The sequence below is a fragment of the Pinus tabuliformis genome, chromosome 9 (genome assembly GCF_031772625.1).
Source record: "Pinus tabuliformis cultivar Carrire ecotype Pingquan chromosome 9, CPIR1, whole genome shotgun sequence".
In the NCBI taxonomy this organism is placed as follows: Eukaryota; Viridiplantae; Streptophyta; class Pinopsida; order Pinales; family Pinaceae; genus Pinus; species Pinus tabuliformis.
This window is the reverse complement of record NC_142307.1, coordinates 981,931,644-981,951,911: the sequence shown is the minus strand read 5'-3', so window position 1 is coordinate 981,951,911 and position 20,268 is coordinate 981,931,644. Positions and strand designations below refer to the sequence as shown.

The window sequence follows — 20,268 nt, the reverse complement described above, 5'->3', positions numbered from 1 at the left end:
GTTAAGGCATGTGGCTCTCATGCGAAGGCCCACATAGTCCACTAACTTTTTTTTTTTTTTTATTCCATGCATTATATTTATTTAATTTATCAGGTTCGATCTACAGACGGAGCGGATTGAAGGAGGCCCAATCTGATCTGACTGAATGGTGAGATACTTTTCTTAAGCTTACTTAGTTAGAGGGCTATTCTAACTAAAAAAATGATTATTGAACTAATCATTATTTCAAATAGCACGGGGTTAAATGCTAGTGGTGTTCCAGCTGATTTGATCATGCGGAAGGATACTCTGAAATCAGCATTAATGTTTGGAATCGGCTCGTTTTGTGTCATATCTTCATCCTTTACCCAGGACTTGCATTTCAGGTCTAGAACTTTTTCTTGATTATTTACTGAAATATGTCACTGATAAAGATGGATAACGCCTGACAATGTTGTGGAATTTTGTTGCAGCTTGGTTACCTTTGTATCATACTTAGCCCTTGTATACCTGGCTGCAGTTTTCTTCTACAAGAACATTTCGCAAAGGTAACAAGCTCTCTCTTTCTCAACATTTTCCAGGCATATGAATACATTCCTGTTTCTTTTATCTCGGTAGCCACATTGAAGGATGTTCTGTAAGGTCATTTCACTCGGTTATTATTTCTACCCTTGCACAAATCGTCAAATATTTTGCTTCGTTTATTTATTTATTTTTATTTTGAGCACCTCCTGGTATTGAACAGGTTGTTTCCAGCAGAATGTGCCTTTCCAAGGCTTTAAAAAAATGATCCAAGTGAAAGATTGATAAGTACTGATTTATGAGATTTAATGTTGGCCAGGGGACTTGAACAAGACTGCAGCCTTGTAAATTATGAAGCAATTAGTGAGGCCTATGCACTTTCTATCATTAGATTGGTGCTTTCATTTGTCAATGGATTGCTTGCCAAGCTCCGAGAACTCTTTTCAGGCGATCCAACTACCACTATGAAGGTACATTATTTGATAAACAGATCTCCGGTTCTCCAGTTCTTGGGTTTTCTTTTCTGCATCTTAAACCTTAGAAGGAAATTTTTTGGCAGTTGGCATCTATTATTTGGTTGCTTGCACAGTGTGGGCAGAAAATGACCATATGGACTCTAGCAAAGCTTTGTAAGTTCCAAGCTCACCTTCCATTGCATCATTAATTGCATGCTGGATTTTGAAGTTGGTTTTTGAATATGCTCAAATCTCATGTAGTTCTTTCTTTCTTCTCTCGCTTAATTGATTCATAATTTGTTAAGTCTAGTTTCGATGTTCGAACTCTGAACTTGTTGGAAGCTTACAGAGAGGCCAAAACTAGATAAGGTGGTGTCTTATACTTACAGTGCTTTGTCTATGTTATAATCATTCAACACATCTAATTATATCAGGGCGATTAGGTCGTAGCAAAATAGAACAGTGACAGGCCTAATTAAGTATTTGAGCAAGTAGCATGTAGCAAAACAGAACAACAAGAAGACATGATGTAAGCTCTGAGATGATTAAATCACCCAGCAGAGGGATAAAGGGGCAAACCTCCAGGTGCTTAAAAGATCTGAGCTTAAGATATATCTACGCTAGTTTATTTAGATTATCTGTTCCCTTTTCTTGACATTAGAGGTCCGATGCTGTTTTTTTTCATTTTAGTTTTGGCAAGTATGCACTCAACATCTTATCCACCTGGAGCTGTAAGAGTACATTACAAGTTATTTATATTGGTGCAATTAAACGTGTAACCAGCAAAAACCTGTAAACCAGGGTCTGTTATGTAATACCTTGAGGTTTTGAAGCTTCAAGTTGTATAAGTGTCATTATATGATAAATTGACCATGCCTGTACTCCAGATTAGTGTTGCGAGCATCCTGATTTTATCCTGTTTTTGTGATTTTTTGGCATAGCCGATGTTTGCCAATTCTTACTAATATTTTGGTGGTATCTTAGTTTTGTCGATGCCAATTTTTACCAATGTTTTTGTGATTTTTCTTATATTTTGGTTTTCCGGACCCTTGCCAGTGTTGGCAACATCGCTCCGGATTGCATTCTTGAAGGGCATATTAGATCTGAGTTTAGATGGGTTAGGCCAGTATTTGTGTTCAATGTACCCAACGCACTCTCTAGATACAATATACTGGTAAATACAAAGGTACACATAATTTTGGATAGTTGATGGATTACCCTTGCCCTCACCTGGGCTATATAATGTTGCTTCTTTGGGTGCAATTACTTGTCCTTAGTTAAAAATTTTGGACCTCAAATAAGTAAAAAAGGTAAATGGAATAAAGAGAAATGATAAATTAGACACTTTTTAATTTCGAGAAATACATATTTACAACAAAATTTAAGTGCTTAGCATCCCAAATCTACATGTTACAAAAAAATATTAACATTAATTTGAAGTCTGGTCTAGTCAATGGAAATGTTAACTAACTTGGCTTTTTTTCAGTGCTTAGCATCCCAGAACCATATGTTAAAAAAAAAACAATTTTCAACCCTAATTTGAAGTCTGGTCTAGTCAGTGCAAATGTTAACTAACGTGGCTGTTTTTCAATCTTTTACTACTGTTTGATCTGAATGACTATGCTGACTGCTTTTTATCAAATACCACCATATTGGCTTAAACATACATTCCTATTAATTTAGATACTAGCGAATCACCTGGCACTTTTTGATACTAAACCAGATTGTTGGTTCACTGGACATTGTGGAATCAGTGAAAACTCCGCCAACAAAGATTTCTGATGAATTCAGGCGACCTGTTAAAGTATGGTCCTCTATCTTACCATAACTAATTAACAACCTTAATTACTCATATCTATGTATCTATGCTTACAGCTATCCAACATTCAATATTGTTGCAGGTGATACACCCATTGCAAGATTTGAATTTAAATTGCTTTCCAATATACCACCTCCCTTCAATGTCGTTTAGCTGAGTGAATAAACATGACCAGGCTTATTTACCAGGTTATTCAGCTATTAATACGCGGGATAATATATGTTATATGTTTATGGTTGGATACTGTTTCGATTCAACAGTGCCCATATATTGCTTTAATTTCTTTAATATAGGTTCAATAGACTTGGAAGTATTGCTCCAATTTATTTATGGCTCAATAGACTTGGAACTATTGAAATATTGCTTGCCAATAAACATGAGCTGAAGTTGCAACTGTCTCTCCACATGGATTCAACCCTATCCTCTACTTAATGTACGATGCACACGAGCTTCTGTACAATTTGTCAGGTATGCATTAAAGGCCTAATTGACTGAGTCACTTCTCATTCCATTGAAAGAAGCTATTCCCATTTCATTTATAGAAGCTAAGGCAACGTTTAAAAAGTTGTGAAACAGACCTCTGGCCATTAAAACATACATGTTTCAGGTTGCAACAACGTCTTATTTTGCCTACTGTCTGTGTAACCCTAGGCCTTTGTACAACATAGGATGCACACATGCATGTTGTGCACTTTTTCGGGTACGCATTAAAGGTCTATATCCTATATGCTGCTGTATAGATACATTCTATGTTTCCATATTAGCTTAGAGCTTTATAAGGTTGGTATTCAGCTCCATTATGGAGATAAGCATAGTGAGTATTAGACATACCTGTACCCATTGAGCTATGAAACACATTGGCTTGTTACTCATCAATATGAGCTTAGAGGTTGTGATATCATGCAAATAAGGCACATACACGAGCTTGGTTGATTCAAACACAGCTTCTATACCCATACGTCTTACCTATGATCTCTATTGATTCGGGATAAAGAGTGGTGAGTAATGTGATATCCATACTTCATTAGTCAGATAAGCATTAGATTAGTGCTATTCCCATTGCTTAGACCATTGCTGTTGTTGCATATTCCTGGGTTTCCTGTATTCGATCACAACTCTCATACGTAAATCACTGCTAGCAACAGGTCAATGGTAATAGGGTAACATAAACCTAGCCTCACCTGTTAATCATTGTCTATTATGGTTCCACATTCAGTGTTCACCTATACGTCAAATACTACATATATATTGCATAAGCTATAGACCACCCTTCCTTTGTAATGAACACAAAGGTGCTGAGATCGAAGCTATACATGGCAATGGCACACAAAGACGAAGGCAAGCTCCTAAAGCTGCTTCTGAGAAGGGCAGGGCAAATCAATGTCGAATCAAGTATTCTATGATCACTGGATAACAGATCACTACTCTGTATTTTATGCAAATATATGAGTCTTCCAACTATGTGTCCTAGACTTGAAACTAAACAGTGAATTCTCAACCATGGTGTCTTGTCACTAGATAAAAAAGAGAATGCTCAACAATGCCTTGCGGATCTTAGAGAATCCTACTAGGTCGCAGAGGAACAATGTCTATATGTCAACGTGATCACTGATGAATGGATAAACATTGTGCAGTCTATAAGAGATATACACCGAACCCAATAGCAAGGTCCCTTGAGAAATGAAGATCAAAACAGAGAGACTTCCTGACAGACTTTCTATGGTGAGAGTCAACATTCAAGTACGACTCAATTGTATGATAACAATGTCTCAGACAGTTGTGGCATATGTTTTGCCTTATTGTCTTCTATAACAGCAGCATATTTAATCTACCACAACAAGCTCAAAGGGGCTATCTTCAAGAAATTGTTTCTATTATAACTTATCTTTACTCAATAAATGCTTATTATTTTAACTAGGGTGTTCGCATTTCCTTGTATCTTTGCCCCTTGTTTGTATTATCCATTTGACAAATGTTTTCATTACTGACAGGGTATGGGCATACCTGTAGGGAAATTATCTCTATACACTGCACTTGGTGGAGTTCGTCCTTCATCGGTATGCAACACAATAACCTATAGTTTATTGTTTAAACATATGCTAATTTCAGCAAAGTTACAGAAACATTTACCTGTGCATTCGGCTAAACTGGTAAATTGATTCTTTCTGTTGTATAGCTTAGTCTGCTAAGCACCTTGTACATAGTACATTTTAGAGCCCCTTCATTTCTATTCCATGATGAATGCATGTAACTGACAGAAAAGGATTTTTAACCCACTATTGCATGTCTCGCCTTGTAGTCAGTCAATTATTTTGTATTTTTATTCTCTTAACTACTCTACTGGTATGTGGACAGTGTCTTCCAATAACAATTGATGTTGGGACCAACAATGAAAATCTCTTAAATGATGAATTTTATATTGGTCTCCGACAAAAGCGCACTACTGGCCAGGTTTCCTTCTATTTGAATGAACTAGTAAATGCTTCCTTTATTTTCTTCAGTTCTCAGGGACAAAATATCTTGTGGCTGATGATATGTTTTTATGCTTTGTAGGAATATTATGACTTCCTTCATGAGTTCATGTGTGCAGTGAAACAAAATTATGGAGAGAAAGTTCTTATCCAGGTTAGTTGCTAAACACTTGTTTCTTTTGTCAAGATAATTGATTTTCATATCATTTTGCATGAACATATTTACTTTGTATGCTAGCTACCTTAGCATTTTGTTGGTACTTTGATAAGATATGCCTGGGAGCTGGAAAGCTCATGATAGTTATTGAAACCATGCAAGAAGATTATAAATGAACAAATACTTTAGGAATTGATTTTCATATCATTTTTGCATGAACATATTTACTTTGTATGGTAGTTACCTTTAGCATTTTGTTGGGACTTTGATAAGATATGTCTGGGAGCTGGAAAATTCTTGCTAGTTATTGAAACCATGCAAGAAGATTATAAATGAACAAATATTTTAGGATTTTCAATTTAATAAACCTGTTTGTTTTTGCACTCTATTTGCAATAGACCAAGCAAACCTCTATAAAGAAAAACATGCACAATTGATTGATTAAATGACATTTTACGTCCTCATGACAGTTTGAAGACTTTGCCAATCACAATGCCTTTGAGTTGCTGGCAAAATATCGGAAAACCCATCTCGTGTTCAATGATGACATTCAGGTTTGCCTACAATGACTGATCATTTTGGTTATTTTACAATGCAACCTATGTAACAAAGCCCCAGCTTGTCAATTAGTGCTATAGTTATTCAAATACTGAGATCTAAATATTTTATTCATGTTTCTTTAAAATCATGACTGTGTTGGGATTAAGGATGTGAATATCCAGGTTTTCAATGAAGAATCAGGATGCATCTTTTGTATTTCAGGGGACAGCTGCAATGGTTCTGGCAGGGTTGGTTGCATCATTAAAGGCAACTGGTGGGACATTGGCTGATCATACCTTCCTCTTCCTAGGAGCCGAAGAGGTAAATCCAGCTTTTTGTGTATTTCTCCCCAATCAGAAGCACACGCTAGGAGTGCCTCATCTCCTAGATGGCTTCATAGACACAGTTCATGTATATATTATTTGTATTCAAATTACCTACTACGATATTCTGGTACACTGTGTCAATAATTGTAACACTGTAGTGAGCAGAATGAATAATCCAATTCAATATACACTAATTCATACAATCCAGTTCAAGGCATTAAATATGTCATTCGAATGAGGTGACCTTCGTTCATAGTAGCTCAAGTGAGTAGTTGTGCAACCCACACCACATGTCTACCTATGGATATCTACATGTACAAATATCTGGTTAAGATGCTCTTCTTGTGGGCACACTGGCCACAGCCACCTAATTTCGCATTTACTACTGCCGCCACATCCATCATTCCATATGCCATTTGCTCCCCATGTCAGATCGATCACCTAATTGCACCGATCGCTCACTTAACGTAAGGTTTTCGTTTTATGCCCATCATTAAATACTGGCCTGCTCCAATCTGATCTTCAAGTATTTCAGCTCCATTCCAAATCAATCTGTATATGTACTTATTTCTGCACCTAGATATTGACATAGATCTCCTGTCTAGCCAATTGTTTATTAGAATAGCTTGGACCCAATCTACCACCAAGATTGCCCGATGTCAGATACATCACCTAATTTCGCATTTACTTCTGCCGCCACATACATCATTCCATATGCCATTTGCTCCCCATGTCATATCGACCACTTAATTGCACCGATTGCTCACTTAACGTAAGCTTTTCGTTTTATGCTGACCATTAAATACTGCCCTGCTCCATCCGAGCTTCAAGTATTTTAGCTCCATTCACACTTAAAACCAGCTTACAAACACATTGAACTTTTTTATAAATTGGCCTCTTCTGCACCTGGATATTCACATACATCTCCCCGCTTCACATAACATGGAATCCATTAGCATAAGCCAACTTACTCAACTCGCGGCATTGTTTCTCTTAGCACTTGTTCTCATGACTCTTCTGATTATTGACATCGTAAAAGTCGAAAGACAAACAAAAAAGAAACCAAAAAAACAATAACATCTCTTTTGCATTATCTTACGCATTGTCTTATTTCCCTGCTTCCTTCTCTGTTACAGGTGTACGACGGATGCTTCAAATATGCATTTGGGTCTGCCATGGTGGTGCAACTCGCATTTTTTATGCTTCTATCGTCTCTGCTCGGATGTCGGACTAATGTCCTAATTGTTAGCATTCGTGCTTGTCTTGTATTCTTCACATGTTACAGTCTATCATTAGAAATGCTTATTTTCAAGGTCAAATGTAAGCTTCACGGCGGTTTTCATGTTACTCGTGTCTTGAATTGATGATGATTCTCTGCAAGTTAGTTATTCAATAATGTTCAGATCTTTGGTATATAGTGCTCATGTGACTATTTCTATTGCAGTTGTGTGATTTTGGGCTAGCAACATAAACTGGTGTATCTTGAATTGATGATGATTCTCTGCAAGTTAGTTATTCAATAATGTTCAGATCTTTGGTATATAGTGCTCATGTGACTATTTCTATTGCAGTTGTGTGATTTTGGGCTAGCAACATAAACTGGTGCATTGTTTTGAAATAACTGGTGCATATTATATTATTCGACAGCCCTCGATTTATGTATTACTGAAACTTGCTCATGTGACTATTTCTATTGCAATTGTGTGATTTATGTATTACTGAAACTGGTGCAGTTGTTGTCTGAGTTTCAGAAGAAGTGATGCCCAATGTACGTTATGTCTGTCGTTCCTAGATACAGGAGGAGGAGCTGCTGTAGGTCCGTTGCTATTGCTCACTGCAGGAGATTCTATAGAAATTCACCATAGTATGTGAGTTGCCCAGGTCAACCCTGGGAGAGTATCGCTCTTGCCACCTCAGCCACTCGACCCAACTAATTCCTCTGCCTTCCGTAACTGCTACTGCTGGATCTCGGTAAACTAGATGATCTGCATGATGGGGGATATTTGCAACTGCAATCGAAGCATATATATATGGCCTTGGCATAGAAAGGTTATCCGTCAATCAATGAAGCGTCAATCTTTGACTCTGCCATACTCCTGCACAGGGAGTCACTAATACGCTTGTGGGCTAAGGCTTTACCTTAATAACCAAAAATTGCCCCCGCGGGCATGGGATTTGGATCTGATGGCTGGTATGCTTACTTGAATGCTGCCTCTATGCTCGGTGGTGGGCCAGAAGCTTTTCAAGGAAGACGAAGTGTCAATTTTATCTACACTGATACCGCGAGCTGTGATGCTCCTAGGCGGGGTGTAACCGGAGAATCTGAAATTGGCTCTACCTCTGATGCCCTTTATTTCTATGCAATTGGTGTTGATGATGCCCCTGCTTTTGTCTCTATGGCCTCTGTTCCTAGTGCTGCTTGCTTGAATGCTAACTAGAATCCTTCGGAGTAAACAAGCTAAACTGCTGCTACTTAAATGGTTACTGATGCTATCTATTTTCATAAGTGCTGCTGGTGAATCTATAGGTTGAACCTTTACATCTACCTCTGTGGGTAGTGCTTTGCGCTTTGTCGCTGATTCATCGACTGGTATTCGAACTGGCTTAGACCTTAAATGTTAACTTCATGCAGGGACTCGCTGCCTCGCAGCTTCCCTTGTTTAATTTATGTTTACGTAAACGCTTTGTCGTTTTGTTGAAATCAGTGGAGTCTTTCGGAGAAATTACAAGATAAATGCAGATAGTGTTATAGTTCAGAATATGCAGGGTAGTTGTAGGATGCATTTTGAATAATTTTGGAACATATCTGAAGAGGTGCAACCTTTTAATGTAAAGGGGTTGTTCTGATTTTAGCTCGATTAATACCAAGCTACTTGTTTCTTTATAATAATAAAAAAAAAAAATTAATACATATCTTGAGAGTTCCATCTTTCTTTTTCACAAATAGAGTTTGTGCTCCCTAAAAGGACACACCTGGATTATTATAACATTTGACCAACATCCATTTTTACTATAATTTCAATTCAATTAGCTCAAGTAAAATCATCCCGTGCAATACTTGAGAGACTACAACTGCTCCTGGCATAAAATCTTTTGAGAAATCCATATCTCGTTTAGATATCAAAATTGATATCTCTTCCAAAAATACATTTTGGAAATCTTGCAATACAAGGTAATATTCGATCCTTATCTCTTTGTTGTCAGATGATTTTAATACCTGAATAGCACACAACTAGCATCTTTTCATATAGCTTTGGAATCTTGCCTTTAGGATCTTCGTCATTTCTACAAATCCCAAAGGTGTTTCTATATTCTTGTCTTAAACATTCCTCATATGTTACCATAACTGTGTTTTTCCTGCAACATTACATGCACAGTTGTCACTTATTTATATATATTCTCCAGTGCTAGAGGCAAGCAATTCAAACACTAGTTTTAAGTCATCATTGAAACAAAATTAACAATAGGTTTATCATTAAACCTAAATTTTAGCCCATAACAAGCCAATGTTATAACTCTACTCTAATACCACGTGTAACAAACCCCAATACTTGGATGCCATTCGAGGAATGAAGTATCTAAATTTTCTCAATTATGGCCTTGTAGATCCCTTCTAATCCCACATATGGATATCAAAAAAATGAAAAAATATCTTCACCACATCCTAGAGATGGAGAACGAAAAATAATTGGAACCAACTCAAAAGAACAATTATATTATGTGCAATGATGCTCATTGTTCTATAACAAGTAATAAGACCATTGATAATCAACCAGTTATACCAAATACCTTAGAATATTCTTTATTCCACATATGGATATCAAAAGATGTAAACAAATCTCCACAATGTACTAGAGATGGAGAACAAAGAAAAAATGAAATTGACTCAAAAGAACAATTATGTGTGACAATGCCCATTCTACTATAATGTTTGTTGCTTTATAACAAGTAAACTACCTTTGGTGATCAATCAATTATACCAAATACCTTATAATATTTAGTCAACTACTCTCACTATCCTTCAAGTCACAACCTACATGATTACTAATGTATTTCACGAAGGCATGACTTCTAGTGCCACAATCTCTCAAGGTCCCTATGCGCAAAATTTCTCTTTATCACTCCATAAGCATCTTCTCTCGCGAAATTGGGTATGTGTCACTTGATATTTATTCTCAGCAACAATGAAAGATTTCTATATCACTTTGCCGCACCAAAAAATATATTTCCATGCGATAACAAGAATATTGCCGCCTTTCTTCCTCATTGCAACAATAACATTGTCCTGTGATTCATTTCCACGTGACAAGTGAGAGTATTCTAAATATTTGCCTTTCAGGAAAGTCAATCTTTCTAGTGACAAGGCTATATCTATCACGTGAGATTGTGCTTTCCTGGTGATACAGAGATCCATATTGTGTGAATCGTGGCCTTCCTAGCAATGAAGAGAGATGCATCGGGTGGATCATTTATTTCCTAATGACATGGCGTGCCATATCACATGAATCTTAACTCTCCAAGCAAAATAGGTGCCCATGCCATGACCATGATTTCTCTAATGATTAATCATGTGAAAGGTGTTTCCGCCTATGATATATAGTCAATTTTACACCTTGAGTCCGCAATTCATTAAATCAAAGGAAACAAAAATTAAAAGAAATGGCTCAAATTTCTCACCATGCAAGTTCGAATAACAACATCACCAAGGCTATCCATATTGCTTGTGTGTTATTCCCTTGGAGTTGTCTATAATGCGACTTTTTGAGATTCCGGTGACGGAATCCGGCGGAAGAAATTGAGATGAAATCATGATTTGTTGCAGTTAAAATGGTTTTTTAACTGCATATTCGGATTCAGCACCCTGAAAAACCCCTGGGACGCTTTCATTGTGCAGAAACTAGTTATCAAACTTCGATTTCAATAAATTACTGCCAGATTTTCACCGGAAAAAATCGCCGGAAAAGCTTTCAAAAAGTCGCGTTAAAGACTACGGCTATTCCCTTTAGCATTCGATTGTATGTGCCCCTTCTCTCTCGAAGGCAGCCAATCCATAACTGAGGGAATGGGTATTCTTACAAATTATATTTATTCAAAACGAGATTAAAAATAGGATGAATAAAAACCACACTATAGTGTTCCATTTTTTAATAGGGTTTTGAGAATTTCCATTTTTTTAATATAAAAAATTATGGATGGTCTAGATTTAATAATTTGAAAATATTCTTCATAGTATACATGATCGAAGAGAAGAAATGAAAGGTTTCTAAACCGTTTTTCCATTTCTGACCTCCACTTTTATCTTGGCATTACAAATGGCACATAAGTATTTTGATGGCTATCAACTTTCATCATCAATTTAATTTATATGGTTGTGCTAGTTATACTATCAACTTCATTTTCTCCCTACTACCTCGAATAATTAACCACGTATATTTTCATGTGGAAACAACTTATACTAACATGGCATAGTCATTACAATTGTTCTCCAATGTCTCCAATGCCGAGAGGAAGATCTAGTTTATGTTATATTGTTGGCAAGGTTTGTTCATATGAAAGGACATAAGCCCTCCAATTATCACAGGCACGAAGACTTTCCATGCAACATGGGGGTATAGATACACTTTATATTGTAGGACTCCAATCTTTCCATGCAATGAAAAATTAACCTTATTATTGGCAAATCCAAAACTTGCCCAAGACAAATTTGCCCGAAAGTTCCAATGGATCCAACTAAGGGAAAACAGTGGATCCAACTAAGGACTACCCTTGAAAACTAGTAGCTTATCTTATTTTCAACAACCCAATTTTATGAGTTAACAATGTTACCAACCCAATCAAACTAACATCCCAATGTTAGTTCTTAGTCATATTGCTAAATCAGGTTTTGTTTTCAAACCTCGTAACCCTTTTTAACTTTTTTTGTATTATGAACTCTCCTTCTTGCTTTTATTGCCATCTTTATTTTATAGTTAATAAAATAAAATAAAATAAATATTTAAAAAATAATAATCACTATATCATTAAAAACAAAGTCAACAAAAATGAGTAATACTCACTAAAATTGAGTAAATCAACTAGGTTTACATAAAAAACAAAAAAAACTGTTACAACTCGGGGTTTAATGTTTTCTCTCCAATGGCTTGTAGAAACAAAACTAATCGATTCACACTTCTCTTTCTAAGAACTCAAGTCTATTCACACTTCTCTTCTAAGAACTCAAATCTATTCACACTTCTCTTTCTACGCTCCAATAAATTTGTAAATGCAAAAAATTCTAAGCTCCTCATGGTTAGATTTACAAAAACCTAAGCTGAGAAAAACCTCCAACTTCTTGGTTTATTGTCTTTTTTATACTGCACTTTAATCCAGTCCCATCTAAAATATAAACCATTCATAAAATTCAAACGGTCTGCAAAAACTACTCTTAACTTTCAATGTCGTAAAATCTAAACTGTCAATTATTGGATTCATGAAATTATAACCTCGATAGCTTGGCTTGGCTTGGGTCTGTCCTCCTCTTAATCTAGTCATCGACCTGGTAATCAACCATTTCGCAATTCGGCTAAAGAAATTTATGCCTCACCCGAGGATTCATAAAATTCAACCGGCATGCAAAAACCACTCCAGCTTTAAATGTCTTAAAATCTAAATTGTATTCATAAAATTTTAAGCTCGACAGCTTGGGGGGCCTGTCCTCCTCGGAATCTTGTCATCAACCTGGAAATCATACTTTTCGCAATTTAGCTTTTGAAAAAACAAAAAATATTATGACTCACTCACCTAACCTCGGGTGAGCCATCCTTTTAGATAGTGTCAATATCAAAAAAATGATTGTGTGAGTCAATCAAAGGTTGGAACCGCTACTGTGGTGTGGTGCCCGGAACTCGTTGGTTTGCTGTCAAGGGGCAGGAAGAAATACCATTATTTTTCCCCACCCTGTCTGGTTGCGTGCAAGTGTGAGGAGAAATAACGAACATACTCCATTTTTATAATACAATAGAAAAATAATTGGCAAAATATTATATCGTATTACAGCTACAGGGGCAAAAAAATAATAATAATGAACCAAATACACTCTAAACACACATTGATAGAAATAATGGATAATATATTGAATTATTTTGTAGGTCTAGAGGTGTTTTAGCATGACAAAAAATATGGCACAAAATACAATATCCACTTTCATAATACAATATAAAAACAGAGGGCACAAAATACAATATCCACTTTCATAATACAATATAAAAACAGAGGTGGAAGAAAATAATGGACAAACATTATATTATATTATATTATGGGTAGGGGTGTCAATTGTATTGAAACTAAAATTACACAGTCATAAGGAGTTGGTGAGCTATTGCTCTGTGAGCCTTGCTTAAGACTTACCCAACAAATGTATGTGAAAAGATCAATAAAAACTTTCAATGTCAATTACATTCATGCATAACATCTCAAACAAATAGCTTGAGGAAACGTACTTAAACCTTCGCAAGTTGGTGATGGATGTTGGATTTAGAGCCTTATGTGAAGAACCTACTTCTTCCCAAAGATTTTGCTCCTAGTAATCTTGATCCAAAAGTCTTACACAAAAACACAACCAACAAGACAAATTGCCCTTCCATGTAGAGTGGATTAGCATGAATAGAATATAAACATTAACATGATACATATAACATCTAGAGAAAGGAAATCATATATTTTCATTAATGAATCATGGTATTCCTTCACCAATAAGTCCTTTGTAGCTCACAATCTTAGTCTCCCCCTCTAGCAAAGGATAGCCTCACAAATTAGCAGAGCTCTCGCACCATATCAAATTCTCTAGATATGGATCTAATTGGATCTCCTTGGATCTAGTCCCTTTACTCTTGATAGGGTGAGATTAAATAGGTTCATTCTATCCTTCGAGAGAATGAATCTAGACACCTAGGGGTTTGAGAAGTTAGGAAACTTCTACAATAATGAACCCTTAGCCAACTCATACACAAGCAGTTCAAGTTGATCTCCTTGGGAATGACAAACTCTAGAATATTTTTCTCAATTATGAAATAACTATTATTTCATAATTAAAAAATTGCGACGAAATAATTATGAGAAATTATTCAATTGTGTAATTACACCCTTTTAACATCAAATAACTCCCTTGTAAGACCCACATAAGCAAAAACAAGGGTGAAGGAGATACATTTTGGTCGGTGACTGAGGTATGTTGAACTTGGGTCTCTCTCACTATAGTGGAGTGGAAAATAGGGTTATAACAGATGTCCCCTAATGCATGAGGTCATAAGAGAAACTAGTGGCCGAAATGCATTACAACAAATACTCAGAGCTCAAAGTGGGAGGAAGGAGCTAGGATTGCAAAGTTGAATCAAATTAACTCAAATGTTGAAGTCTCAACCTTGTTGATACCATCCCCAAGTCAACCATACCCATGCTCAGTCATAAAGAAAAATTGAATGTGGCCACCAACTAAACAATGTGGATCCATGACATGAAATGTTAGGACATGACCACAAGGAATACATAGTGGATCCATGTGACAAACTAAAAGATCATAGCCACTGGCAAATACAATGTGGATCTATGTCACAATATACATCGATAGGACTATGGACACATAGAAGAAAAGTGCCTCAAAAAATTCCTCAAAGTAACTCCAATGCAGCTTGAAAAGGGTGTCATATAAGAGTAAAATGTCACTAGTCCAAGGTATTCTCTACAAACTCGATGGTACGAATCTATAGCATGCAAATAGATGTGTTGATGTTGAGCATGGTATAAACCACTCGATTATTGTTCATTCAAGCATACCATTAACAAATGTGGGGAGATCCATCAATCATGAAAATAGACCCTATGGTACTTAGCACAGTCCACTAAGTGTGAATAAATGAGTTGTCCTCAAACACTTACAAACTTGACCAATCATGAGTTAATGAGATAAACCCATCGTTGATTGCAAGGAAGCCTTCCACTGAGGTATGCAAGCTCCAAGGTATTGTTGGTTCCTAGATCAAGCTCATGGATAATGAGTTGGCGTCGACAAGAGAATATTCGTCGAAGGAGGGCCTTAATGTATCCTACACCAATTGACACAGAACATATCGATAGATAATGTGAATGCATGAAGTCATGAAGTACCACTGACCTAGGGATAGTCAACACAAAAAGGTCAACAAGGAATAGTGATGGTTGACTAGGGTTGAGACTTCCCTTGAACATATAATGGCACAACAAAAAAGTGACTTTGCGACATTGACTAATGGGAACGACGTGATATCATGCAACAATGCAGGAGGAATTGAATCACTCCATGGTAACTAGAAGAGCAACTAGTTGGAGGAACAAATAGACTCATATGTATGGCATGGCTCCTAGGCAAGCTAAAACCTAGTTGTAAGGAAATGACGCAAACAAGGACCATGTTTAGGGGTGACACAACTAATGCCACCATTTTGACTGATAACTCAAGTGAATGAATTCCCTTCCCTTTTCTCTTTTTAGTCTCCATCATGGTTTAATGAGCATGAAATATAAGACAAGTTCAATAGTTCCTTTTTCATTCAATTTGAACAAACCTGAAAAAGAGATAAAATATACTTGGTGTCTTTTAGGCTTTAATGAACGTAAGAAGGACACAAAGGAACTTTGACCTAGAGGAACGAGTGGTATAAAATGTAGCAACTAGTTTTGAGCTAAGGGAATGTTGGAAATAATATTAACACTGAGAACGGGGGGTGAATCAGTATTAATGCCAATTTAAAAAATTATCACCAGATTTAAATTCTCATACATTCAAAATCATATCATATAAACAACAATATGAATCAACACATATATCATACAATAGCGCCATAAACAACATACACATGTGAACGCAGATATTTTAGGTGGAAAACCATAAAAGGGTTAAACCACAATCCTTCTTATTTTTCAATCTTTGGTTACATATGTTTACTAGCACCTACTCCATTTGCAATGTTTTTTTGGCACCCATTAGCATTAAGCACCAAATCCCCTAATTCGAAAGCACCCACTTGCAAGAGCACCAACCCCTAATTGTTTTCTTGGTGCCAATAAGCATGAAGAAACAACTCCCTTCTTTGTTTTGCTACCACCCACTAGCATAAAGCACCCACTCTCTCTTTGGTAGACATATGATCAACTTACAAGAATCACCAGCTCCTTGATTTTGCAAGCACCCACTTGCAGGAGGAACCAACCCCCAAGCTATTCTTCAGACACCCACTTAAATGGAAGAACCAACTTCTTGATTTGTAGGCACCAATCAATTGAAACTTCATACCACTATTTCATGCATTTTCAAACTCAACCCACAGATCTTATGTTCATAAAATCCTTCTTTCTCTCTCCCACAGTGCTCACTTAGCATAATTTCAACTCTTCAACTCAACAATCTTTGTTTGTGCCTCTGTCTTTGTTATGCAGCTCTTCTCACATTCAAATATAACAACAACCTATATTAGTATTTCGCCCTCTATTCTACTTAGCAATGAACACTCATGCTCTCTATAGCATTATTCTCATTTTCTTGGCTTTCTCTTCAACCTACGCTACAACAGATTTTAGCCCCCTTTCCTCCATCATCTCACACAGTCTTTCTCAACAAAATTTTCTCATACACTCAACCTACTCATACATACATATGTTGCAATGGCTATCAACTCATACACAAATGCTTGGCCTTCTTGAAACTCAACTTTCTTAAATCTCAGACGTTTGGCCTTCTCAGTCTCTTAATATTGAATATAAGAACCAACTCATTTTTAAACAAACTCTATGCCTTTTATAGTTTTTGTGCTCCAAATATCATAGTAACCAACCATTGTTTTATGTGAAATTTTCAACAATTGCAGCAACTAGAAATTATTTTTCCAACTAATTAAAAATCAAGTGCAATTTATTTACTATGGAAAACAACGAATAAAATCAAAAATGCAATTTTCACCATAAAAACGTTGCAGAAAATAAAATACTGGAACTGATAAATATATATCACACACACAATAAAAATGGCACTATTATTTTTGGACAAATGTCCCCAGAAAAACTCAATGTGTGAAAATCGATGCAACAGATGAAGGTTTTATTACTATATGAAGTAGAAAAAAATTGAGTACAAATATGGATGCCAAAGGCTATCCTCCTACAAAATATGATGCCAAAATTATTTGGAGGAAATTCATCCCTTCTACAACCAAACTCGACCCCTCTCATCATGCTCGCACTTCCTTCCAGTAACTCGTACTGGCCAAAAATGCACACTGCTTGGTTCATATAATTCGCACTTCCTGCCAGTTGGCTTTGGATGATTCATCCTGCATCCCTCTAGCCCTAGAAGTGACTCACTCTTTCTTTCAGGTGATCTCCTGGCTCCAGTAATTGAAACCATCACTTTTTGGCACTTTGAACTAGGGTTTTTGGTTGCTCAGTCTATCTGCAGAAATAATTTGGCCTCCCAGCTATTGTTGCTTTGCTACTGAGAAACCCTTTTGGAAATGAATTTGTTGCTCTCTCAATCTCACTCCTTCAGTCCTTTTGGATCTAACTTCTCTCCCTTGCTTAATATCTAAAACTGGGTAGCTCGATCTGCCAAGGAACTCACACTATTGGTGTACTCTCCATCTACCCATTGCCTTGCTCTTATAATATCTTGTTGGTGAACCAACGACTATGATTAGATCCCCATCAATGGCTAAGATCATCTCCAACTCAATCCATGTGAGTTTCTAAAAAATCCTCACCTTTCTCAATTGATTGTTGTTAATTAATCACTTTTCCTAAGTTGGACTTAGGAAATATTTAATTAATGACCAATTAACTTAATTGAGCCATCTCTAGATGTTTTCTCATGAAACTTTTTCTAGGTTTTGGAGATCATGTGTTCCTTAGCCTCTCCTACCAAAGTCGGGACTAGAACACCTGATGATGCTTAAAAAAAAAAAAAACTAACACTCCTTCTTAGAGAGAAAGGTGTTCTCTCACTTTGTCTCCATAACATCCTCCATACACATTGTTGATGTCTGACAAGTGTGACAACATGCCACTACCCACCAACCATTGTGCATACTCTGATTCATTTTCCACTCTAAGTTGAACCAACCCTGCATATGCATTGCTTCTGACACTGCACTGTACTACCTGTATTGTTGCCAACTCTACTCTGCGTTGCAGCTGATCTCATGCTCTTGTTGCTACTGCAACTGAGAAAAAACTCATGCCCCTTCTACTGAAAAGGGTTCTCCACTATGCATATATGTTCTCTAAAATATACGAACTTAGCGCTCCCTAGAGATTTCGAGAGTATATTTACAACCTACTCTTTTGTGGGAACATGTTGTAGTTGGACCACTCCATGCTTTACATAATCTCTGATGAAGTGATATCGGATATCTATGTGTTTTGACCTATCATAAAATAGTGGATTCTCAGAGACCCTCATGCAACTCTGATTATCACAATATATATTGGTCGTCTCCATTCTCTGACCTAACAAACTCACTAGTAGCTTCCGAAGCCATATAGCTTCGCACGTGGTTGTGCTAGATGCCATATACTCTTGTTCTACGGATCTCATTGCAAATGAATTTTTCTTCTTGATGCATCAAGAAACCATCCCTGATCCAACATTGAAACAACACCCTAATGTGCTATTTATATCCGCTAAACTGCCTACCCAATCTACATTTGTGAATCCACATAGTTTGATACCATCACCTCGAGTATACCTCAATCCACACTCATTTTTTCCTCAATCCATACTCGATTATGTCATGCAAATACCTCAAAATGTGCCTTGTTGTTATCGAATGCACTCTCTTTGATCCCACCATAAACTAAGTGAGAGTGTTGACCACGAAGAAGATATTTGTCCTAGTATTGACCAGATACATGAGGGAACTGATAAGTTGTATATACAAGGTGGGGTCAACATCCTCATTCTTTGAAGCATTTATATTCCTCCAATTGGTGATCATAGGTGTAGGCATGGGTCTACAGTCCTGCATCCTGAATCTCTTCAATATCTTTGTAGCATATCTCCCTTGACCAAGGAATATCTCCCCGTCCTTCTGCCATACTTCCAAGCCTAGGAAGTAATGCATCAACCCCAAATCCTTCATGTCAAACTCTACTACCAAGTTCCTATTATAGTCCTATATGACCACATATGACCTTGTTAAGAAGAGGTTATCCACATACAACATTAGGTTGAGTGTCTCATCCTCTACCATCAAATAGCAAAGGTTGGGATCTATGTCACTGATGACGAATCCCATATGCTACAAGTAGTTGTGAACCTGACCATACCATTCCATGGGAGCCTGATTGAGCCCATATAGAGATTTCTTTAGTCTGCACACATGCATTCCCCTCTCATGTGTCTCTAATCCTTTTGGTTGATCTATATATACCTCCTCCTCTATCACTTTGTTCAATAAAGTTTCCTTAACGTCCATATGGTGAATCTTCCATCCCATATGTGTTGATAGAGATACAACTGACCGGATAGAATTATATATCGAAATTAGGCCAAAAGTCTCGTCATAGTCTATCCCTTCCTTCTACACATACCCCTTTACCACGAACCTAGCCTTGTGATTCTCCACGTTTCCATCTATAGCGTACTTGATCTTATAGATGCATCGAGAGCCTACAACTGACCTGCCCTCTGGCCTTGGCACTACATCTCAAACATCATTTTTCATGATATAATTATACTCTTCTATCATGGCATCTACCCACACCTGATGTTGTGTGGGCTCTTAATAGCTACAAGGTTCAACCCCCTGTGCCACCAATTCTTGGTAACTGTTTAGTTGTCTATGTTCTCTCTTGTTCGTCCTAGGTGCTCCAACGAACTCCTATACAACTCTCAATGTTTGACAAACTTCCTTGTTGGTTTGACCACTAGTGGTGGGTGGATCGACCACCACCTCATCCTGCCTTTGTTGCTCCCACTGTTGTGAACTCACTAGAT

At 36.9% G+C, this 20,268-nt stretch overlaps 1 protein-coding gene across 1 annotated transcript; it reads left to right on the top strand.

The window, feature by feature from the left end:
• The first annotated feature begins 4,753 nt into the window (after positions 1-4,753).
• LOC149152021 (NADP-dependent malic enzyme-like) lies at positions 4,754-6,507 on the top strand. The gene is made up of 5 exons (XM_089443343.1): positions 4,754-4,832; positions 5,131-5,226; positions 5,329-5,400; positions 5,874-5,957; positions 6,166-6,507. Exons 1-5 carry the CDS (start codon positions 4,770-4,772, stop codon positions 6,505-6,507), a joined length of 657 nt encoding a protein of 218 aa, XP_089299469.1. The 5' UTR covers positions 4,754-4,769.
• Positions 6,508-20,268: the final 13,761 nt, after the last annotated feature.

Bases quoted from the DNA above. Each gene is read 5' to 3' on its own strand.
- LOC149152021 (XM_089443343.1), top strand. From the start codon at position 4,770: ATGGGCATACCTGTAGGGAAATTATCTCTATACACTGCACTTGGTGGA. The intron at 5,401-5,873 runs GTTAGTTGCTAA...TCCTCATGACAG, and splicing joins GAGAGAAAGTTCTTATCCAG to TTTGAAGACTTTGCCAATCA. The intron at 5,958-6,165 runs GTTTGCCTACAA...TTTGTATTTCAG, and splicing joins TGTTCAATGATGACATTCAG to GGGACAGCTGCAATGGTTCT.